The 24,672-nt window shown below is 38.7% G+C and overlaps 1 protein-coding gene across 8 annotated transcripts in view; it reads right to left on the bottom strand.

Annotated features, from left to right (window-relative positions):
* The window catches only part of TJP2 (tight junction protein 2), a 66,895-nt gene that overhangs the window by 14,262 nt on the left and 27,961 nt on the right, over window positions 1–24,672 (bottom strand). For 7 of the 8 annotated variants that reach the window (XM_026097767.2, XM_064501751.1, XM_064501750.1 and 4 more), the window contains 9 exons: window positions 10,444–10,497; window positions 8,270–8,394; window positions 5,922–6,024; window positions 4,568–5,141; window positions 3,027–3,130; window positions 2,720–2,873; window positions 1,452–1,560; window positions 1,216–1,355; window positions 664–730 (listed from right to left, as the gene is read on the bottom strand). In XM_026097767.2, coding sequence (XP_025953552.2) covers window positions 664–730; window positions 1,216–1,355; window positions 1,452–1,560; window positions 2,720–2,873; window positions 3,027–3,130; window positions 4,568–5,141; window positions 5,922–6,024; window positions 8,270–8,394; window positions 10,444–10,488 — 1,421 coding nt within the window. In that variant the 5' untranslated portion in view covers window positions 10,489–10,497. Of the gene's footprint in view, window positions 1–663; window positions 731–1,215; window positions 1,356–1,451; window positions 1,561–2,719; window positions 2,874–3,026; window positions 3,131–4,567; window positions 5,142–5,921; window positions 6,025–8,269; window positions 8,395–10,443; window positions 10,498–14,520; window positions 14,608–24,672 lie in introns of those variants that run through there. The other variant, XM_026097766.2, reaches the window with a different exon arrangement.

Genomic DNA, 24,672 nt, shown 5'->3' with positions numbered 1-24,672 from the left:
TAACCTCTATAGGAAACCTGTTCCAGTGCTTAACCACCTTAATGGTAAAAGTTTTCTTCTTTATGTTCCATATGTCCACTGCCTCTTGTCCTACCACTGTGCCCCTCTGAGAAGAGTCTGTCTCTATCTTCTCCACACCCACTCATTAGGTAGCTGCAGACAGCAATAAGATGTCTCTTTGATTATCTCTTCTCCAGGCTGAACAAACCCATTTCTCCCAGTTTCTCCTCATATGTCACACGCTGCGGCTCCCTGACCACCCTGATAGCCCACAGCTAGACTCAATCCAGTATGTCAATGTCAATGTCTTTCCTGTACTGGAAAACCCAAAACTGAACACAGTATTCCAGATGCAGTTGCACAAGTGCCAAATAGAAGAGAATAAAAATGTAGAAAGATATACTATTGTATATGTTCCTATGCAAACACAGGGTGTTCTATAACTTTCAGGCAGAAGGTAAATACCTTCCAGGCAGATACATTTAAAACAGAATTTGCTCCAAATACAGTTGGATAGAAGCCACATCATCTCTTCTTGGCACTAAACTATGAAAGGAATATCGCTCCTAATGGCCAAAAAAGAAAGAAACCAATGCAACCATGAACAACCTACAAGTGGTTAGAACACTCTGAGTGCAGAAGAATACAGAGAAAGCCTCTTACCCATATATTGCTTCATCCTCAGGACTGGGTTTAAGAACCGTTCTTGCAGCTGCTTTTGGTTGAGACACTGTATGTAAAAAAAGACAACTGAAGTTACTGTTAAAAAAAAGGCATCAAAGGCAGCATTTTTAGTTATCAAATGGCAATCAAACTCCCCCATGCCAAAGATAAAAGCAGATTTAAATGGCCAAGAATCTCTTTGGCTAGAGTTGTATTTACTTCCCTTCTTTTCTCTTAAAAAATAACAAAAAGATCCAATGAAGGAAGAGACAACTCTTTCAGACAACCCACCCCAGACTGCAGAAAGAGCTTTACTTGGCTGCTTAGCCAAGTTACAGTGGGTGAGTTCTTGCTGTTGAGGTGGAAATTCTAGTAGGCAACTGGCTTCTGGTAGTCTCAGGTGTCTCTCTGTGGCACAGAGCAAAGACAGACCTGCCTGTGCAGCAGAATGGGGTAAACAGGAAGACTGTATGAGACACATGGACATGGCTGGGAGGATACATGCTCTGTGGGCAGGAAAAATAACTCTTCAGTGAAAGTTTCAACTCTGACCTGCTGCATCATCTTGGTATTTTGGTTCTTTGTTTGTGTCTGCAACTGTGACAGCATTAGTAGCTATGTCACCAGTTGATTTAAAAGGTGTAGGCATTGCTCCCATTCTGGACATCCTATTGGATGGATCATCTTTTGCACTAGAAGAAAGAAAAAGAGTTCAGTGAAATGAGGTAAGAATATCATATTTTCAGTTTTATTTGATAAGCAAAGGACCAGCAAAGAACACTTCCTACCTTGCCTTCTCTTTTAGCTTTTCGTTGGACGAATGTGAATCTAGATCAGAGTGATGTAATCTGTCATCTTGAGGGGAGAATGATCGGTTTGACTCTATTTCAGAAATATCTACAGAGAGATCAAGAGCACAAGAAATGAGGGATTTGTTTGTATTACCAGCAGATCTAATCGCCACACTCATTTACAGGGCTTTCACATATTTATATGCAGAACCTTCAAACCTATTTCCCTTCCAAGTAAAAAAGTGTTGTCTCCCAGAAAATATTTCAGGAAACTTTCACACAACCTTCAGGAAACACACACACTCACACCACACAGCTACTTTGTGCACACCCTGGACTCTCACTAACTAGTGTTAACAGCCTTTTTGTTTGAGCTCTCACTGGAGCTATCCAAACAGAAAATGACCTTCACACTAGCAGTTCTCACATTATCATTACAGTAAGGGAGGGCCAATATGTGTTGAAATAAGAATCATACAGACTGTAAAGCACGACAGAAGAAGTTAACAGCTCCCCAGATGCTTCCTCTCAACCTCCCACCTTAAGTATAGTGACTATTAGTCCGTGCATTAGCTCTTCAGTGAGAAAAAAAAACCCAGGATAGTCCTCAGATTTAAACCATATCTCAATCTTTACAGTAAAACCTGTAGAAAGTTGCGAAAGTACTCTGAAGTCAGAGAAACAGACATCTTGTACTAATTAACATAACATCCTGATTCCCCAAACATCCTGCACCCTTCCAAAAGCAAGATTATGTTGCGAGATGCAGCTGATAAACTGTGAGAGACCATTCGTATGAAACAGATACTGGAAACAGAAACAAGTTGTCTAGACAGACTTCATTTCCTCTTGTCCTGGCAATTTTCCTCTCCCATTGAATGCTGAAATGAAAGTTAATGCCCTCAGAAGGGGAGAAGAGAACAGTCTATTCCACTGTTTTGTAATTCAAGCTTTGTATTAAAGCAACTGAGTTTCCTGTTAAGAGAAGTAGGCCTGGTTTTCTCTCATCAGCACTGCTTCTTCCATCTCCTCCTCCAAAAAAGTTTAATCATATGATCACTGCAAAGTGATGCAAAATTCTTCTGTCACTTAAAGGAAAAGGGCTTGCTACTATTTTGGCTATTATTTAGGTTTGGGGGGGCTTGTTTTGTTTTATTTTCCTCCAGGGAACCGAATACCATTATACTATAGCAAAACACTATATATTATAAGTTCCATTTTTGCCTCTATACACTGTAGAACTTTTTATCCACAATAAACCTCACCATCCATTTCTGAGTCACTGTCATTCAACGAAGGGATGTTGAGCAGCGTCTGCTTCCTGTCCCTAAGGACAACCAGCTGGAGTTTCCCCCGTGACTTCTCAATCAATTTTCGGGCATCAGCTAAAGACATGTTCTCTGTCACTGTACCATTGATCTGGACATAAAAAGGCAACAACGTTACAAGCAAATAAATGAGCCCATATTGCACTCAATTTCAACAGTTGCTGCAGTGATAAGCATGTCCTATCCCAGACAAACCATTTTCTAAGGTACCTGCCATGCTGCTATCAGTTTAACTAGAACACACCTTGAGAATGATATCCCCTTCATGAAGGTTGCCATCTTTGGTTGCTAGCCCAGTACTGGTCATTTCTTTTATGAAGATCTGACTTCCAAGCCGCAGACCATATTCTGTAATTAGGGAAATAATCCAATATATCTCAGAAGGGCAAGCAAAGATGCATTTTTAAAAACTATACTGTGTACATGCAGCACACCTCATATACCACTAGAGACAAAAAAAAAAAAAAAAAAAAAAAAAAAAAAAAAAAAAGTAGAGACCCAGTAACCCACTTAACAGGCTAAATCTCCCATTTCTGTGCTGTCGCAGTAGTAAGAACAAGCAGTGGTCTGAGAACAATAAAGGACAGAACATCGGACTGCACCTTCAACAGCAAAACAACGCATTCATTCTAGAGGTGCTTGTTAAGGCGCTGGATTGGATTCTCTTCCTATCATATTTTGCATGGTATAGAACAGCACAGAGAAGGGTCAAAAGTATTACAAGAAGAGGTGGCTTTTTTACTACTTGCTCCATGCTAGCCCTGTCCTATCTGTGTCTCAGTAAGTGTCTCAGTTGTTTCAGGCAACAGGAAAAAAAAATGAAGTGGAATACTTGGATCAGTACCTTTACTACTTAAAAAGGTAACACTGGTTTTCAAACAAGCATGACCTAGAATAGCTGAAAAAGTAAGAGAATAAACACTGTTATCTGCATTCCAAAATCACAGCCTTTGAGAGAGACTGCAGAAAACCCAGAGGGATGGCAGAGACTATTATGGACTTACTAGCTACATATAAAACTGCTTAACAAAGCCACCTTAAATTTCTTTTTATTACTTTATACTTGTCTGCACCATCTTAACAAGCAGAAACATCACATGCAGGAGAAGAAGAGGAAGAAAGAAGAGAGAAAAGAGGTTTTCTCCTGCATTCAAAGCTTACAAGGGCAGAAAAATTCTTATGGATCACAACAGAGCAGATTCAAAAACACAAAAAGGAAGGACAGACACAACCCAATGTCAAATGCACTTTGCAGCACGACAGCGGTTATTTCATGGCACACTAAAGCTCATGCCTCTGGCCTCCATCTGCACAAACACTCCAACATTCAGCAAGGAAAGGCTGCTTCAGTGTTTGCTGTTCCAATATTCTTTAACTATATCCTGAAATGTTCAGAACCAAAGAATATTTGGAATGACCTCTTCAGTATAATCAAATTAAACCCACTATTAAATCACAATTCCACAGAATCATGATCAGGTCTGGGTTTTCTGCCAGAATCAGAAGGACAGGCAGGAAGAAATGGAGAGCCCTAGGACTAAGTAGCTCAAAAACAGTGAAATCATGTGGGTGAACGGAGTCCTTTGTTCAAAGGTAAGGCCCAAGATGCCATGTAAAAAAGCACCCAAACCTGGCCAGGGAGAATAAAAGAAGAACTTCTGTAATCAGCTAGGTAACTCAACATTTTACCTGTAAAAGCAGCAAATATCCAGCTCCCCTTCATGCTCCCGCCAAAATAACATATGCTGTGTTAAAAATCAGTTCCTCTACCCCCTGTCCACCTACCTTCATTATGTTTGCCTTTTGTTAACAGAACACTGATCGGTCCATCCTGATCCCGTGGTCCTAGGTACTCATGCTGGTGCCGTGTTTCAGGTGAAGGGCTTCGGGAACAAAGCCTGTCCCGACTTCGGCTCCTCACTTCCCTTCCATATCTAGGATCAGTTTGAGATCCATGACCGTAACGGGGTGGGCTGTAGTCTCCCCTGTAGTCCCGTTCATAGCCACCATCCCTGTCAATGCTCCTGCCTCTGCTCTGATCTCTTCTGTACTCTCGGTCCAAGCTTCTGTCAACGCTCCTGCCACGACTTCGATCTCGGCTGTAGCTGCATTCCCTACTGTGGTCTCTGCTTCGGTTGCGCCCTCTGTCCTGGTCACCTCTATAGCTCTGATCGAGGTTGTTCCCCCAGCTTTGGCTGCGCCCTCCACTATGCCAGCTTCTTTCACTGTAGCCACTTCGAGCACTTCTGCCATCAAACTCTGCATGGTCATCCATTACGTCGAAAGCTCTGTCCTCATAGTCAAGCGAAGGGCTTCTCCTCAAAAGAGCAGCCTGGACTTTGCGTGGTCTTTTCACTACCTGTCCAATGCAATATGAAACAAAGAAAAATGAAAATGACCACCTGAACGTAAAATTTAAGAGATGAAAAGTTCTTCACACCTCAAACGGAGGGGCAGGGAAGAGACCCAAATCCCAAATCACTTCACAGTAGCACTTCTTACTTTCCACTTCTTAGTGGAAACTAATCGATTTACAGAACAATCAGTAAAGGGGATTATTAAGGATTGCAGAAGAAACTTTAACTAACTGGGAGGATAAAGAAGAGCAGGAGAGTACAAATCAGATCAGCAACCGCATGTTGTTACAACAGTTTGCTGCAACAGTTCGAATAAAGAATATAGGTTTTCCTGTGTTAAGAAGAGTGCTAGGAAGTGTGTCAGCCCCCCCCCCCAGCTGCTCCTCCCCACCCCCAAAGTTTTGTATGCCTCTCTTAATTAAGGAAAACCAATCTGGACAGCGAATTCTTGCACAAGGTCTGAGCTTGTAAGATATCATCTGCTTCACAGAACTTTTCTATTTTCCAACTGCCATTCACTATTTGTTAAATTTAAAGATTGGGGACAGACATTTTATTTACAGTTTTTCCAGAAGATAACTTTCTGATACTGTCATTTAATTTCCATTTGCTTCTCTGTAAAACACAGGTCTTCGTTCTGGTTTATTTAGTTTGTCTGTTCTGTCTCAAAAAGGCTTGTGTTGCTCCATGCATTAATAGTACACTTTACAGAAGAAAACTACAGCCTCGATTGGTCATGGATATACCACACTGCACAGCAAATGGACCTGTAATTTACTTACAATGGTGGCCACTTTTCCACTTTTTCTAAGCTGTTGGACTGCAAAAGAATGTGGAACATTTTCCATTGGGGTCCCATTAACAATGACCACCCGGTCATTTTCTCTGCAAGAGGGGAGGAAAAAGAAAAAAGATTTAAGGAGAGTCTTCATGAAAACATTGAAATGAAATTTCATGTTTTTTGGGGGGGGGGGCAGGGGTGGGTTGACATACAACTAATTTCATTCGCTTTGATAGGGAGCTTTTCCTCAAAAGACATGTTTGTTATGTAAACACTATAATATCTTTGATAACAAGGAAAAGTTTTCAGTATGTTTAAAAATCAGAGATCAGACTGCGGTATATCCCTGTACCTATATTATGCACAGCTTCAGTACAGTGACAGTAACTTTCAGGAAGACTTTGTCTTTTAAAGCATATTCTTGCTGACCCTTAAAACTTTCTTTTTTTTTAATTTTTATGCTCTTAGTTCTTTTAGAATTCCTAGTCTATCACACCTCGTGGCAGGTTTTTCACAGCAACATAAGATTTTCAAGAAAGCTTCAAATTTCTGTAGTATTCAGACAAGTCTGGACAAAGGCCAGTGTGCACTTTCCTGAAAAAAAGTCCTCCCTGCCCTAAAACACAGGCCAAAACAGATTACAAGCTCATCTTTTCAGACCTCCTGCATTTCAGTCATCCCAGGAGACAGCCCCATAACACATGCTTAATTAAAAATTGTATCTACCAGAAAGACATCTCGGATCAAAAATGGCAGAGATTTAAAAAAATAAATAAAAAAGCACCACTTTTGTTACTAGTTTATTCTGGTGATGACTCAGTTACTAACCTTACAGTCAAAGCATTAGTTTGAGCTTAAATTTGCCTGGCTTCAGCAACCAATTACTCGTTGCCATGCCTTTTTTCTGCTAGATAAAAGAACTCTTTAGTACCCATTATTTTCTCTTCACTGTAATCAAGTCACCTCACAATCTTCTTATTTAAAAGAAGATTACATGCTTTAAGCCTCTCTTTGTAAGGCATTTTCTCTAACTCCTGAATAATTTTTGTGCCTCTTTTCCTACCCTTCCAGATCCTTTTACTGAATGACTTTGCCAGGACAGCACACTATATACCACTATCAGTTTCATCTGGGCTTTATATAGAGATAAAATAACTTTCCTCCCAGTTCATACATGCAAAAATGGCACTAAACTTAATACTACAGCACTACACCAAGAGCTCATACTGACTTGTGTTCACCCAACCCTAACAAGCTGTTCAAGGACTGAAGGATTGTAATGCCCCCACACTCTGAAGGTTGGACCTACATTCTCTAGTTCTTCAGAAGAACAGCTTTGCATTGTTTTCTTAAGAAGGTGTTTTATCTGAATGTGCCCAAATTGCTTGTCACTGTCCTGTCTTCATCCTTTTCTATTTACCCAGTCCCTTACATAATTTATGAATAGGATTTTATTTCCAGATCACAGATGATTATTAAACAGTATTGATCAAAGATGTGTTGCACAGGGATGATTGCTATTTAGATGAAGGTTTTTATGTCCATGCTTGAGAATTGTCTCTCACCTGCTTCCAAATACTCCTTTTATCTAGTACTTCATTAGCTATTCCCATGTCAGCTTCTTCAAAATTAATATCCGGCAAATGGCCAGAACATACCCTTTTGCTTTACTGCACAGCTTTAGCATTCTTCCAAATCATTTTGTCCTCATCAGACATTCCAGGTCAAAGGATAAAAAACTGATCAGCTGTTGGCTGAAAACTAACAATTTATTCCAGCCAACAGACTTAAAAATATTTGTCTGTGATAGATGTTATGTAACTAAGGAAGATGGTATCAGAAGGACCACAGAAGCACTTCATTTCCAACCTTGTTTCTTTCAAATAAAAAAAAAACATATTTAGCAAACACTTTTGCTTCTCTTCCCTTCCCCTGCTCCTCACACCTTAGGAGTGAAGACCAATAGTTCTTTGGACTATATGCCTGACTTAAGTAAATCTCTTCAAAACTAATGACTGATCACCTGTTCCCTGTAGGAGGAACGGGGAGTATGCTTAGAGATGCCAAGTATTTCTACTGTTTCTTTAAAAGAAATACAACCTTAAAAGAGACATACTTGACTATGGAAGCTTTTCAACACCACTGAAATTAATGTCCGTACCAAATAGCAAAGAAAAATATCCTGGTGTATGTTTTCATTTGAAACAGACATCCAGGTCTTAAAAGAAGCAGAAAATTTTGAATAGATTAAATCAATGGGGTCTCTATCAAGCCTGTATGAAGGCTTTATGCATTCTACAGCTATGGCCCTCAAAATATATTGGACAAGGGAAATAAGAAATTGCTTACTGAAGTAATCCATCTGCTGGACCACCTGGGAGTACATCTGAAATGACTATAGATGTTTCACCATTTTCAAAATGAGGGTTATCTCTGCCACCAGAAACTGCAATCCCAAATCCTCGTTTTGAATCCTTTGATGAGAAAAACAAATACAACAGAACTCAGTTCCATCCATAGGCATTCTGACAGGGAGAAAGAATATGAGTAACACAAATGTTCCTGTGATGGCACTCTGTTTGGTTGTGATTATTTAAAAAAATGATAGTTCTGTGCAGAGCTCCAGAAATATACAATACCTATAGATTTAAAAAAGAATGGAATTTTATAAACCATGCAGCAAAGATATATTCTGCTGTCCTCAAGCCTCAAGCAGTCTGTGATCTTGCAATGGTTAATAATTGCAAAAAAGACTCACTAACTTAGTCTGCATTTTGCGCCACTATCCCTTTGGTTATTCACACTAAATTAATTATTGGATAGATGGTTCTATTTTGTGAGTGATGCTTGGAACCCTGGAGCAGTTTTTCTAGCATCTCATGTTCATTATAATTACTACCTAGTTTGTAATTACTGCTTACTCCTTAAACAGACTACACAAAAATCACAGCTGATTACCAAAAGCAAGCAATGAACTTGTGAAAGGTCTATAATTATCCTCCCTCACAATCAAGTATTTTCACTAGGTAACTGATGATAAATCTGTCTTCAAAGAAATGTTAGATACCTAGAATCCCTATGTTTGGCATTCATAAAATCAGAGAAGGGCATGATAGGGTGTGGGAAGCATGCCTCTAATGCTACAGCTGAAGTGTTAGTATAACTGGACGGCAGACAAGGTGGTGTGCACAAAAGCACAGATTTAGTTAAAAAAATAGGTTTAATACTATCACCTATTTCATACAGCTAGTTACACCTCCTGTAGTTAAAACTACATTTAAAGAAAATACTTTTAACATAGTGACAGAGAAACTAATACTGCAGTGTTACTTGCAACCTTACAGTGATGCTTTTCCCCCAGCTCTCACTCACCACATGCATAACCCGCTAGCCTACATTTCACTAATGTCAATACTGAGTGGTTATTTCTTTGGGGAAGGAAGAGCAATGCAGTTCTTTAAAACAGTGTTTCACTTGCTAAGCCTTAGTTTCATAGGAGGGAGATTGATGCTTCAAGCCAAAACAATACAGAGTTAAAAAAAGCAGTAAGACAAAGTGGCATCGGTCAGCTTGTCAGGTCCAACAATCCTGTGCCACTAGTGTAGTGCAAGTCCGTCAGTGAGGCAAAACAGTAATGCTTATTTACAAGACATTCATGATCAGGAAAGTTAGAAAATACAGTAAATAATTACTACTTCTGCAATCCTTCTACCACCTGCTTCTGTAACCTAAAAAGCAATCCTTTCTCAACAATTCAGCACACAAAACAGGTTGTGTAGGAAAGTTGGCTGCTTTACACTGGGTCACCAACTTGAGGTCTTTGCAGAGCACATAAAAAATTTTAACAGCTCAGGACAACCTGTGGATTGAACCCATACCACCAGAGCTGCTGGAGAGAACACCACCACTATCACAGCACGCATCCCATACCACTGCGTGGCACCTTAGCTGCTAGACAACTCAAAAGCAACAGATCTACTTTCTTTATCATAGGGGTCTAGAGAATAAGGTATTTCAGCTTTTCTTAGATGAAGTGTTAAAAGTGACAATGGTTGTCCACATATTTTAAAAATCATGATGACAGTAATTTTCTACTAGATTCTAAACTGGCAGATGAGAAAGTATACATGAAAAAAAAATCAGTGGAAACATGTTTAGTGATGATTATAAAGCTCTGACATTAACCAAAACCTCTTGACAGAGCCATCTGCTTTGTCATTAAGGTTATTCAATGTTGAGTTCAGTTATGCAGCTAGTACATACTGTATTAGACTGTCATTACAAAGACCAAACAGTAGCAAATGTAGCATTTAAATGGTTAATTTAATTTACTCTGTCATTGAAGAGTCACACAGTTGTATGACTACCTAGCAATTAAGCTTTAAAATGAAACAAATATCTGATCTGGACAGTGCACTAATCATATTTTAGACTCAAAGTTGATATTAACACCTACTGCAAAACATACTTAGAATAAAAAAGTGCTCGAATATTTGAAAACTAAAAATATAACAGGCACTCACCTTTTGTAAGGTCACAGTGTACTGTTCCCATATCAGCTCTTCCATGCCTGGGGCCTGTTACACACAAAATCCAATTAGCGAGACAGAAAGCATACAACTATCTAAACTAAAATGTGAAATACTCCATCAAAGTACAGACATAAAAATAATACATATATTCTGATCATTTGGTAAAGCTAGAATAAAATGTGTGTATTTTGGTTAACAATGTTTAAAAAAAAAGGAGGAGAAAAATATTAATCCGTTCTAGGGTAGCAGCACCCCTTAGAATTTCACTAATTAGAAGCTTAGTCTCATTTTCAGGAAAAGCCTCATTCAACAAAAGCATTCCACTGACACTGCATTAGCATTATATAGCCCTGATTCAAGTAACACAGACTACTTAATGAAGACCTCCCCATTCCAATACACAACAAGTTCAGTAGTTGAACCTGAGGTCTTCAGAACCAAAGAGCTTTCATATCTTTTCCTTACTGTTCATGTGGATCCAACAAAATCTTAAATTCACTCTAGACTACACACTTGAATATTTAGATTCCCCTGAACAAATCTGATTTTACAGAAGACCACAGTGTATATAACAGAGATCTATCCATTTCTGTTTCTCAGAAACCGCTTTCTTTTATTTACACAGAGAGGTTCAAATTTCCAGTTAAAAACTGATCCTGAACTGACCAGTTTATCTTACTTAATATATCCTGAAATCTTTCCAATCTCACAGCTTAAAATATAATACACAATAATCACCCAGCTGTGACCCATCATATAGTACGTAGCCACCCCTTTAAGAGCCTGGCCTGCAAAAAGGGGAGAAAAATGAGCTGTGATATCTCATACTGTACAAACATTTCAAAGTGGAAAGCACCCACTTACAGATTCAAAAAACAAGCACTGTGTGGGTACATGCATGCGCACACTCAAGCCATGGGTTTATTTGCTTTACCTGCTAGAAGTGGATTTCTGTCTGGAAAGCTAAGAGTTTACACAAGAAAAGCCTAGAACTTCAGACAGGCTTTTTAAGAAAGCTAAGAGTTTACACAAGAAAAGCCTAGAACTTCAGACAGGCTTTTTAAAGGCTTTAAAGGGATGACTAGCAACAGAACTTGGAAACAACAGATAAAGAAGCGACACACAGAAGGCTGTGCCTGTATTTTGAAGCGTCCCTGTACCTCCAAAGCAAGTGCTTTCTGGCTGTTGATGACTCCATTTAGCAATGGAGTTGCTTTAGTTTCTTGAATGCAAAGCACCCCACGATGCATTCCCCCAGTGCATTCTGAGCATCCCAAAAGGAATTATTTACATTTTTCACTGCAGAGTCACCATATTAAAAAAAGAAACAGAAACAAAAACGTAAGTCCTACTTAGCATTCCTAAATGCATACCCAAGGTATTCACCATACTGAGCAAGAAATTTGCAACATAGAAACACATTAACGCACTGATATTGTTCTCACAGAGAATAGACAATGCTTTCCGGTTCAGAAGTTTGCTTGACCTTTTGGGTCTGGTTAAAAAATGTGTTTTAACATGGCTGGAGGAGAGGATGACCTATATTAAAATTAACACAGGTATTTTTAAATGTCTTACTTGCTTAGATGAGATGAGAATGAGTGGCATTTATAACTGCTGTTATTAAAATGTGTATGTCTTGGGTCAGTGAATTATTCCATTTGCTGAGCGCACAGTCAGTCCAATAATTTTCTCTACAATTCCCACATTACCAGTGAGATGTATAACCCTTCAGCTGACATTGAGCTGTCTCACTATGCTTGTTCCATCACACAGACAACCTTGCATAAGTAAGAACTTTCTCCTTGACTAAGTGCTTTTTCTGAGCTGCAGTGATGCAGTGGTAAATAAAAGTGACTGAGCTTGCTTGTCTGACATGTATGAAAATGGGTAAATAGTTTACCTGCTACTGACCCTTGGCTATATCATGATTGTCCTACTTTTCTTTATGGTATTTTTAAGCTCTGCAGAAAGCCAGTCTGTGCTAGAGAAGAGCCTCAGAGTCATTTAGATTCCAGCTGACTGCACTGAAGAGAGTTTTGGGAAAGAAAGACAGTACCAAACTATGGGTAGATCTAAAGGACAAGTGGCTGGTTTCAGATTTTGCAGAAACAGGGAGGATAGAAAACCTTTTCCATCCTTCTCACCGTATGAAAGCCTGAACAACTTACGTTTATGACACGAGCATCACCTAAATTCAGTTTCTTTTCAACACCACCTGCCAACCCAGAACAGCGAGCCCAGGCCTGTGCAGGCAGAGCAGCAAGGCAGGCAAGGTGCCACAGACAAGAGCCTGTTACCCTGGAGGACAGAGGGCAGCACGGTCACCTTGCTCTTCCAGAAACTGTAACACCACTTCTTTCAGTATGCCATCTACTCAAAGAAGGCCTGAGAAGTGACTGCACTCAGTGCAATGCCACAGAAAAGAGACTGAAGAAGGCACAGTAAAGATCCTGGGTGTGGATTTATGATACAAAACAACTAAAGTAACAGGAATTTCCTTCCAGAAAGTTAGGCTTTCATGAGTAGTGGCAAGTGAAACCCTGTGCACAACACACAGACACCTCATGTAGTAAAGCAAAGCACCTTAAACTAATACAGTTAAGTTCATTTTGCTCTGAGAAATAAGTTGTATACTATCTGGTTGCAAAAATAAGAAGTGAAAAGAAAATACTGCCTAAAGATACTGCAGCTGAGGCTGTGCAAGATGTTGAACCTATAGTATCATCTCAGCTTTGCCCAGGAAGAGGTCGTCATAGCACCAGTGACTGTCTCAGGTACCTCCTGTGTAAATCTTGGGGGGGGTTTTTTAGCTTGAAATTATTAGCAAACATTCAACAAAAGCTAATTAAGTAATTCCATTTTAAAGTCAAAAATACTTGTTAAAGTAATACATTTTTAGAAACTGCTCTTTGGGGAAACTGCCTCTCAGTTACTGTATGCTACATTAGCAAATGAAAGTACGCTATGTACTTGTAAAGCTGATTTTCTACATCATATTTACCAGGACAAAAGGGACTATTTCCTGCCATACTGATAAAATTACTCAGGCTGTGTAACACAGTTCAGAGAACTAAATGGTCACCTTGGTAGCCTATAAGGCACAAAACACATCTGTACTCCCTTAAATCTCTAAGCAATAATCTCTTTAACATCATAAAATGTACTGCTGCTTGCCACTGCTGAGATACTAACCCATACTGGCAGACTAATGGAGAAGAGAAGACTGAGGGGGAGGGAGAGACTACAAATTTTATAAATCACCACTTGAGGACTTGATCAAAACTAAAATCAAAGCCTCTCCCACAGTAAAATAATTCCTGCTATAACAGTATTCCAGGGCTAATAATATGACTCTCGTCCATATGCATCGAGCGATGGGTTACAAAAAGCCTCCCTCACCCCTGCCAACTTCCTCATACTTCATCCACAGGGAAACACAGAGGGATCCTGAGCATTTTGTATATCCCTTGCAGGACCACAATAGTTAATGAAGTAGCACATGCCAAAACACTGGAGACAGAAAGGCAGGCAACATGGTAAGAACACCATGGCCACTTACTAACAGTAACTGCTTTGCATGTCTATCCGTGTTTTATACAGATAGCAAGCTAGCTGCAGTGAATGCAAATTACTGTAACTAGCTAGTCTAAAATCATTACTGACTAAAGTCAGTCCATCTCTAACTAAACACAGTAGTCAGGATTTGCTTATATCTGCCTAATGCTCATATGCCAAAATGAAAGATGCTTTCTGTGTGCCCAAAATAGACTTTTAATAGGATCTTTGGCAGAAAACTGATCAGAGCCCTACAATCATTTCTGTGTTAGGAACAGGCAGCTGTTGCAACTCTCACTGACAGACATCAAGAGATTTATGCAATTACTTGCTACTGGGAGACCACCGTAGACAAGTTCATTCACACTAAAACAAAAAAAAACAAAACCAGACAACCTGCAACAACACTATCCGGCTGCAAAAGTGAGTTGGAGAGGGGAAGGATATACAGTGGGAGGTGGGGGGGAGAGCGACATGACTTGGAGCAAGAGGCAACAAAAAGCAACTCACGTGTCCTTTTAAAATCCTCAACATTTTTACTGCATGTGACCACATTCTCTGTAGAGCTTGAGCTGTCTTCATTGTTGCCGGATATAATCTGTTTGGGGACGCCGTGCGTCCCAGTCTTTTCATCTGTTTCTACCACTCAACATGGTTATGTAATTCTAATACAATAGTGGCCTACATACTCAAACAAATCCTGCTGTCAGTTTCACACAGGAACACATCAAAACCACAGTCAAGAAATCTCTTAATAGTTAAACTAACTCTCACTTTAAGATACCCCAGAAAAAAGCAGCAGAGTAACCTTAAATTAAAAAAAAAATGTCAGAAAAAGATTAATATGCAGCAAGTTGTTCTTATTCCAAGCACATATTGGTTCCCCCGCCACCAGGAACCTATTTGAAACTCTAAAGAGCAAAAGGGTTAAGATGCAAACCAGAGATTATTTGAAAATTCATGTTCCAATGATAACATTTGACAGTGAAAATTACCATTTGACTCCATTCTTGTGAGTGTTTTAAACTGTGGTTTAGTAACTTCTATCAAATCTTAACAATTCAGCTGCCGAATCCAGGAAATCCTTATGCAGAAATAACTGTACACATATGAGTAAGCCCTTTAACTCCATGTGTAAAATTATGCATAAATGCTTGCAAAACCGGGCCTTGGTTCCAGCGAGCAAAAAAGGAATGAGAAACAACATGAAAACAGCTGCGAAGTGCAGTATTCCCTATGCCCTCACACATTTAATAAGATATTCATAAGAATGATAAGCTAATCACATAGCCAAACAGACTTTACAGGAATATGTGTCAAGCTATCATTCCTATCTATGCACCATAAATGCTGTAAACTTTAAGACCTAACCAAAATTTCCCCCCCAGACTTTACAGAAGTAAGCTTCACCAACAGCTTAAAAAGCGAAACAGGTATGGACACATGCCAGGTTCAGCGCACCATGCTAAGCAAAAAGCCCATCTGTAGATCGCATTTTTCAATTTTTGTCAGATTTACTGAAGCAATTTTAACTGCAGAAGGCTAAGAATTCAGATAACAGTGGAAAACATAGAGGGTTTTTTTGTTGTTGTTTTTAATAAACAGACTGAATACAAGTTTCTGTCCTTTAACTGTGACCACACTGACCTCTCATCTTTCTCTGCACTAGCCAGAAGAGCTAGAAAAAGCAGGTTTGAGCCGTTTCAGCTCGGCTGTCAAGGGTGAACATCATTCAGTGCAAACATACAGTGGGGAGGGAAGAAGTGCACTAGTTTTGCCTATGACTGTGGTTTTCCACTCCAAGAGCATATGTACTGAAGGAAGCAATTTAAAAGATTATCATTAGAGTTTGGTCAAAATAGTTTAGAGTCTTTATCAATGTTGGTAAATAAAAACTTATTCCTCTCAATAGAGTCATATTCATAGTTTCTGAAACTGCTTGCTTTTTTTTTTTCCTTTGGCCACAAGCAGCAGGAAGCAAAAGCAAATGCAAGGATGCATTTGAGACCTATACTCTTGTCGTGGCTCCCCTGTTCTCTCCCTCTCTCTCTCCAAAGCTTCAATAGCACTCCAAATTGTCAATCAGAGAAACATGACAGGAAACAAACTGTGATGACACTGAGAACAAAAACACTGACACACTGTCCATGAGCTGAAGTGCTTATAACAGCAGGGACTCTTCTTCCTTGGTTTTGGTCTGTCCTTTTTTCAAAAGGAAAACAAGAAAGACTGATGGATAGACTCCACCAGAACCTAAAAGCATGCCGGAAAAAATTCAGGAAGTCTAGGAATGTTACTGCAGGTCTGGGGAGTTTTCTTGTGCAGTCAGGACAGGAGGTCCCAAGAGACTGATGAGTTAACAGGAGGGGCAGGCTCTTGGATTTGGACCTTTCACTCTGCAGGAAAACAACTTCTCCAAAATCAGAACTCCTCCAGCAACTTTTAAAAGTCAGATTGAAAGCAAACATTCTTTTTAAATTCATTGTCCTTGATGCCTACTTTCAAGGGTACAACACTGCTGTTTGACCTTCACCTTGCCTCTTTGCAAAGGCTAAAGGAAACTAACTGAAGGCTAAAAGCTAACTTCCCCCTAGCCTAGATTACAGATGCAATTACTTTGACATTTGAAATTTGACATTTGAGATCTGTTTGATATCTATTATCCATATATATTTTAGTCTGAACCTCTTTTTGAAAAAAAGCTAAACTCTGAGGAGAACCACACCTTGGTTCTTTGTAGGAGCCTAGCCAAACTGTAAAATATTTGTGAATCATGTGGGGAAAACAAATTATGAACTAGCCATGATGATCTGTTGTAGAAACGGGCACTGAGAGAAGAACAGCAGAGCTTCCTGAAGACTCTAAAGAGCAAGCTCAGAATGTCACAATAAAGCCTTACAACAGGACACTGCGTCCTTCCATTGACCCAGGTGCAAGAGCTTCCTTATTACAGCAGGGTCTCCCTAAAAGAAAAATTAGTTACAAGTCTTACACCTAGAACTGACTGCTTTGACCTTTTCCTGTCTAGACAGAGAAGTAAAAGGATCCGTTTCCTCAGATGTAATCTGGACAAAGCTACATAAATAAGCAGGAAGGAAATACAAGATGGTCATGTTGGATCAATTATAGAAGTGACACAAAAGAGAGGGCCTTCTTTTTTTAAAAAAAAAATTTATCTGGTACCATGGCCTTAAGCTTAAAAACCTTTAGAGTGGAGTCTGAGTTTTTCCTAAAGATAGACTCCTATACTGAAGATGACCAAAAACTTTAACTGAAAGTCATCCACCTGTAAAGGATGGGGACAGAGGCTATTCTGGTCACTGAGAAGGACAGCCAGCGAAGAGAATCCAGAACTGCATCAAGAGATGTCAGCAGCACTCTGAAGTTGCTGCACCCTAATGCACTTTTCGAGCAAGACAGTGAAAAATGAATGAAGAGGAATGGTACCTCTTCTGTAGTAGCAAAGGATGCTCAAATCACTCTGAAGTAGAAGGCTCCAATTCAAGTGCTTTCGTCAAATATTTGCATAGGTAAGGCAGATCCTTGATTAGGACCTAGAAGGGTGAAGAAATCTCTGTCTTTTCTGGACCTTTTACAATAAAACCAACATCTCATGAAAAAGGAGACACCTAATCTACTAATAAACCTTCTGCTCCAGAGGAACATTTCTGTTCAGAGGAACATTTCCTACTTTCTGTGTAGGCTCCTGCACCATTAAAGGAACCCCCGCCCTGTAACGCAACAGATGGTCATTAAGAAGCAGGATCCCAGAACAGTGAATGGCTCAGATTAATGGAAGAGAAGTGATAAAAAGTGGTTCTCAAAGGATATCCATTTAGAATTCACCTCTTCTGGTCACTAGGAGTAATATGCAATTGCTTTTCAACAAGGCAGACACTCCTTTTTTCCTAGTCTTATGAAGGAGAAACTCAATGAACAACTCCATGTTAAATGATATTCTGTATTTAGGATCATCAATTCAACTTTCTCATTCAAGTAAAGTAGCATCAAGATGGTTATATACCAGGATGCAGAAAGTTTTAGAAAAACATGCCCTGTCACTTACTAGACAAATAAGTATACCTACAACATGGCACTGGAATGACAGTCTTTGAAGGAGAAAATAATTTTCACATGGAAGAAGCAGTGTGGACTGTCCTTCCTTCCCCTTCCCTCCAAAGGAGAACTATCAATTAAAGACCATATATTTGATATAACCTTTGCTATCTCCTGAAATACTTCACAAAACAAATACCTTGCAAACAGGACATAGTAAAAGTATTTTGCTTGTAACAAGCAAATTCATCAAGCATTATCAGACTTTATTCTAGGTACATCTTTACAAAAACACATTTAGAACCAGTAACCTCGCAATACAGTTTCTCTGAAAAGATCTGTTTAAAGAAAATTTAAACATACCATAATGTCTCCATTCATTCTCCCAGATTTGATAAACTGCATGGCCTTACACAGAAACACATCAAAGTTGTTCTTAATACAAGAAAAGTGATGACTTCAAAAGCTTTCCCAATCATATTTCACTGAAAAATTACACTATTTACCTGCTAAGTTTTGTAAGTTTTACCTATAACAGTACTGGCAAGTGCTATATAACTACAAACACCCCTTACTCCAGGCATTCTCACAGCAATCTCTATTTCTTATGTTGCATGAAAGCTTCAAAACTATCAAATGAAAACTGTTCACTAGGCAGTAAAGAGAAGTTTTCTGACTTCTGTTAAAACAAATCTAAACTGGTATGATGACAATCACTACTTTCACTAAGCATTTTGCTTCCAACTAGCAATACTTTTTGCTTTTCAAAACCACCCAATCTCAAGGCAAGTCAATTGCAGAATCAGGAGCATAATTCAGACTTCTTGACTTCAAGTCAGGTAGCCTGACCACAGAAACATGTTGTGTCAGGAGGCAACCACCCAGCTACCCCCCTTTTCAATCATACAGGAGACTTGCACCAGAAGAACAGCCGTAATAGGACAACAGGACCCAATATTCTCCCAGAGTGGTCATCATAGCCAACCAACAGATAGGAAAAAATGCCAGGGCTGCAGAACGTACATCCATTTGTACCTCTTTTTGCATTATGGCACCCCAAACGCCCTCCAGACTGCAAACTGAACTACAAAGCAGTCCTACCACAGAAGTGAAGTGCTGAGTGAGAACGATACTGTCACCAGACTACTGGGAACGATTAGGTGACAAACACATGCAGGTCCCATTTGTACTGTAGCCCTGTTGCTGGCATGCACAGGAAAATGTCCCAGATACCCCAGGGCACAAAATTTTTTGAAAAAATTTGCTGAAGGAGATGGAAAAAAGTTACACATGCACACAAGATTTCCACTGATCCAGAGCTGTGACAAGTTGTGTGCTTTTTAATTCAAAATGTATCACTTAATCCTGCTCACAGCAGGTCTATGACATATGATGCTTAAACACAATGAGGGGTATCACACAATCTGCCTATAACAGCAGTCCCTGCACTAGTACTCCCAGAATGGTTAGCAGTGATGAAATTAAAATGGCATCTGCAGTGGAAAGAATTTTTGCAGACATTTCCCTGGACACAGGAAAAAAAATACATCAAAATAGAGACCTGGGATTTGTTTTTTGCAAACATTTATTTATTCTGCACTTCCATAAAACAAAAGTAATAATAAATAACGTGGACACTGCAATGAAGCCACAAGAGATAGTGGCATATATAGCATCTTTTTGCTGGATTACTTAGTGGAGCATATAATCTCTGAATTGTTTTACCAACTGTCTATTAAAAAAACTCATATATAAAACCGAGGAGGCTGTAACATGTAAATAAGTGGACAGTACACTAGTTAGGCTAACTCAGGAAAAATATTAGTTGTTTTTCCATGGACCTTTTTTCTTGCGAAGGCTAGCAAGACACAGTCTTGGGAAACTTTGTTTCTCAAATGTTTAAAACCTAACATTACCAATTAGATCAAAGACTTTCAGAAAGCAGGCCAAGCACTTTGAAGGGAAGAGGAGGATTATTTTCCAAAAACATTTTGAACTCAGGTCACAATTCACCTTAGAAATATGTAATAAAGAAATCAAAGCTTTTTCTCTTTGTTTATTTACTTGTTTTCTTAAGATGCTTCTCTTTTACTCAGGCTCATTAACATTTTTGTTTCCTTGCTTCTAGAAATGAAATCTTGAGAAGGTTCAGAGACAACCAACACCCCTTCTCATCTTTGGGAATTCAGGCTTCTCCTGTCACACACACATCCACCTAAATGTTCTGGGTAAGGTTTCACAATATACGCACAAAATAACTTCCTTCTGACAAAAACAATCTTGAGCCTCCTCTTGCTCATCATAGATGCTCCTTTTTGACTCACTCCAAGAATTTGGGTGTTTGACCCTTGCAAAAAGCTATAACAGCTCCCTAGAGCATCAAAAAGCTATTCACCTTTTCCCACTGGGTTACTTTATTGTCATTTTCGTGAGCTGAACTGCCCTACTCAGGCCAGTGAAAACCAGGAATGGAACAGGAGAAACATTACACTGTGTGCACTTAAGATCAGCTTAATCATCACAAGAAACCTCACTATCAAAGATGCATCAGGCTCATAAAGCTGGATCACACTGAAGGGACAGAATGTATACGCCTTTGTAGTATAGATGAATAGACGTAAGGTCAGCTTCTTTTCCCCTCATGCTAAGATGACATACACAGAGGATTTCCATCTCCAGCTGAATCTGCACGGCAGAACAGATGAGCAGAACAGGCAGGAAACCTCATCTTTCCAGAAAAACCCACCATTATTTCTGCATCGTGGGGACAATTCATGCAAGTTAGCACGCCACAGAGCCCAGATTCAGTGTACAACCCATAAGCAATTTAGAGAGCCACTAGATGGTGCAGTGATGCTGCAACAGAAGCCAAATTTCCTTGTCACATATACAGACAGATGTTGAATTAAGCATTTCTTTCTAACCTAAGAAATACAACTTCAGACCAATGCTTTGGCAGGCAGCATGGTATTATTGCTCTGAAAAGCTCAGACTCTCTGTTATAAAGTATCTTCATTTATTTATTTCTCAATCTGAATAGGTTGACATCTGAGTGTTTTTCATAAATTCATATAAATTAGATAATTCTGAGAAATGGGGCTTATTTCTATAATCAGTATAAACCCAGACAGAAAGAGCAGACAAAAGCTTGCAGTACTTAGGTTAATGTAAATTGAAAAAGCAGGTAGAAAGGTGTCTTGTTAGGCCAGAATTTATTTCAGTACACTTCTTCCATGCTGAAAAGGACAGGAAATACGATTTTAAAACAAAGTTTTTGTTTTTGTTTTGTTTTGTTTCTTTAATCTCAGTGTTTAGGAGCATATATCCTATCATCAGTCAAAGAGGCATTTGGGGGAAATTCTGGCTTTATTAAGTGCCTTTCCACCAGAATGATTTCAAGGATTAATTGCTCTTTTTAAATGAGGGAGATAAACATTTTCCCTGAGCAGTTTTATGTTCTGAAAAGAGAGAAATGTTTGAGACTTCAGAGAGATGAACGATGCACGTTGCTTATCAATCATAGGAAAAAATTCTAAATGAGAGATTTTTGATCCAGTACCAAAGGACAGTTGCACCTAGGGTTAGAAACACTGCATTTCGGCACTAATAACAAAGAGAAGAACTATAGTTAAAATTTTAGAGTAAAGTTTTTTGTTTCAGGCTACTTTTGACCAGAATATAGAAAGTCTGATACTATTACACTTGCAAAAGTACAATGAGGTCTTTAGGATACTGATTCTATGGACATAAAGGCATGGTTTCTCATTAAACTTGAAAAGTCAAGCAAAACATACACACTGGAATCATCTAAAATTTATTCACTTATATTCCACAGTACTTGTAATCTCTGCAATTAAGAACAATTGTTAATCATTTTAATTCAGTATCTAAAACCTATTCAGGATTATATATATATATATTTTAAAGACTGTGATGCTTATTGAACAACTATGTTTTTAAAAATGCCTGTTCCCTCTTTAACTGTTGAAAGGGGGTAAATATAAAAGCAGCCACCTAAACTACATAATGGTGTGCTATCAGGAGCAAGTCTTCATTCATCTTTACTGTGAAAAAACACAGTGAGAAGGGCAAAGAGACTTAGTCACCCCAAAGTGTAGCAAGTCATTCAGAACACAAACTCCACAACAGTGTACAACTTTGTCAAGCTAAAAAATTAAAATATATATGCAAAACTTCCAAACTGGGAGGGGGTAGAAAGGATAGTCAGAGCTGCTGTAATGCTACAGCTGCATTCTAATGAGTTTAGATGCATACATATGCATCACCAAAACCCAAAACAATATCCCATTACAAACTAAACAGAAGCCTATTCAAGATGGAAAAAAATGAAATTGATTGTAACCAGAACACAGCTGCAAGGCCCACAGGTCATACCTACAAAAATCATAAAATTCATAAAAATATAACTTAGATCTATTTCAGCAGCAAGTTCCCTGCACTGTCTTTTGCCCAGAGCTATAAGAACAGTCATTACCCTGTCAAAATTATGCTGCAATTGTTCCAGTGCTTCCCCCAACAGGAAACAACCAATTGTTCAAAATTTGTGCAGGGAACAGCTTCAATTGAAATATGAAATTACTTTTTCAGAGAAGAAAATATATCCTGTTTCCAAAAAAGAGCAAAAATGTTTTATTTTATTTTCTAGGCAGCAGTTTCTGCGTCTTTAGGAGTAAGCCTGTGGGAACTAACATTTTTTCATCAAAATTTTCTTCCCTTTCAAGTGCTGTTTCACAGAGGAAAGCCTGGTTTCCTGAGCATTCTGGGATGCACAGCATCCACTCTAATGGAGAAACCTTGAAAATGGTAATTCATTCTCCCATATGTGTTGTAGAGGTTCTAGAGAACTGAACGAATCCCACCTCTCAGACTTGGAGTATGCTCAGTCTTGCAAGAAGGGTGGTTTTCCCCTTTCTTAAAACCACTTTTTAAAAACACAGTAATACTTTAAGAGATAGAAAGCTGGAAGTCAAACAGCTTCAGATGAACATTAGAATTAACCTAGATAAAAGGCTGAAAGATCAAGTTTAGTTGTGTGTGCAGCACGTGGGGGAAGCATGCAGCACACAGGAAAGTGAAGAGATGATTTATTTTCCGTTTTTCTTTCGTGATAGTTTTGCTTGCTTTTCATCCTTTCCTACACCACCAATTAAGGTGTTATATTAAAATTTTTGTTTACACTATAAGGTAACTTGACTGAAGGGATACTAAGCTTTTAGTCTACCTAATCAAAAAAAAAAAAAAAAAAAAAAAAAAAAAGCTTTAACAGTTGTCTAACCTAACCATCTACATTCATTTCAACTGTAAACATAAAGCACTACTTTCCATTTGCCTCACTTCTGTATTTTCTGCTTCTTTAGGCACCCATGCAATCCAAGTCTGAGTGCCCAAATACACAAGCAGTTTGTGCAAAAGCTTAAGTTCAACAGGACCACTTTTTTGTTTGGCATTCATATGAGAAGTCTGCACTGATATACTTGCAGAATTGGAGACTGATGGAGATGAAAACAAAACACATTCGTTGTGCTTGATCAATCAATTTCATTATTCTGGATGGCTTAGATGTCTTTTACCAGTTTAACTGTAGAAAAACATGAAAAGTACAGCTGCCATTCTTGAAGTGTCTTCATTTCATTGCAGTTATTCTCAGCAGCCAAAGCATGGCTTTTACACTAGTATCTTAAAATATAAATACGAAAGGAAAAAACAAATGAAAGCATCACATCTATTGTGTGATTCAGAGCAGTGACTACAATTCTTATTGAACTACAGCGATATATCTTCTAGTGTTTCTGCTGCTAAATGCTTTGGTTTCTTTCCCCATGTTCAAATAGCAAATCAAGCATGAGAAGTGACCAGTTCTAGCATCAATCGACTACCAGACAAAAACTGCATTTCTACTGTTCCATGATCCTTACAGATTCTGTGATTACATAAATTTTGTTATCCAACAACTAAAGCTCCCGACTCTGAGAAAAACAAGCTGGGTATCTGCCTACTGCTTCATGTAACTTGTTTTTAAAAGGCCAATTCACTGCTGGGATACCATCCAATCAGGTCAGCATTTATATTTAATCATCCGGTCATAATGCAAGACAATTCAAACAAAGGTACAATTGTTAGTTTCTGAGCTTAGTCACAAACCAAATTAGATTTTTCTTTCCCTGTTAAGATTTCTAGTACCCTTTGTTCTAACTCTATTAGTAGAAGAATGATAGGCCATATTCTTGCAAGCATTTACTTTTCTTTAACATTCCTGTGGCAATAAGATTACGTATTGTCAAATTAGTTCTCTTTTCTTGACTGGTGGAAACAAACCTGAAGAAGGTTCTGTATGGTCCAGTAGTTTTGATGGTGTATTTGACTGCGCTTTAAGACTGAAACTCCATAAAATTCACAATAGTCGTTCATACGACTATTGATGTCCTGTCACAACCCTCCCAAAACATAAACATCATAGAGGAGGTCTTAGTCACATGAGGCAGATAAGTAAAAGCTTAAAGTTAATTTGAATGTCCATAATACTAAAAGCCTAATTCAGATTTCTGTTAAAAAAGCAAGTCAAAAACTGATGATTCTAAAAATCTC

This window comes from Dromaius novaehollandiae, chromosome Z (genome assembly GCF_036370855.1).
Source record: "Dromaius novaehollandiae isolate bDroNov1 chromosome Z, bDroNov1.hap1, whole genome shotgun sequence".
In the NCBI taxonomy this organism is placed as follows: Eukaryota; Metazoa; Chordata; class Aves; order Casuariiformes; family Dromaiidae; genus Dromaius; species Dromaius novaehollandiae.
Note: the sequence above shows the minus strand (reverse complement) of the source record. Positions and strands in the feature narration are given on the sequence as shown.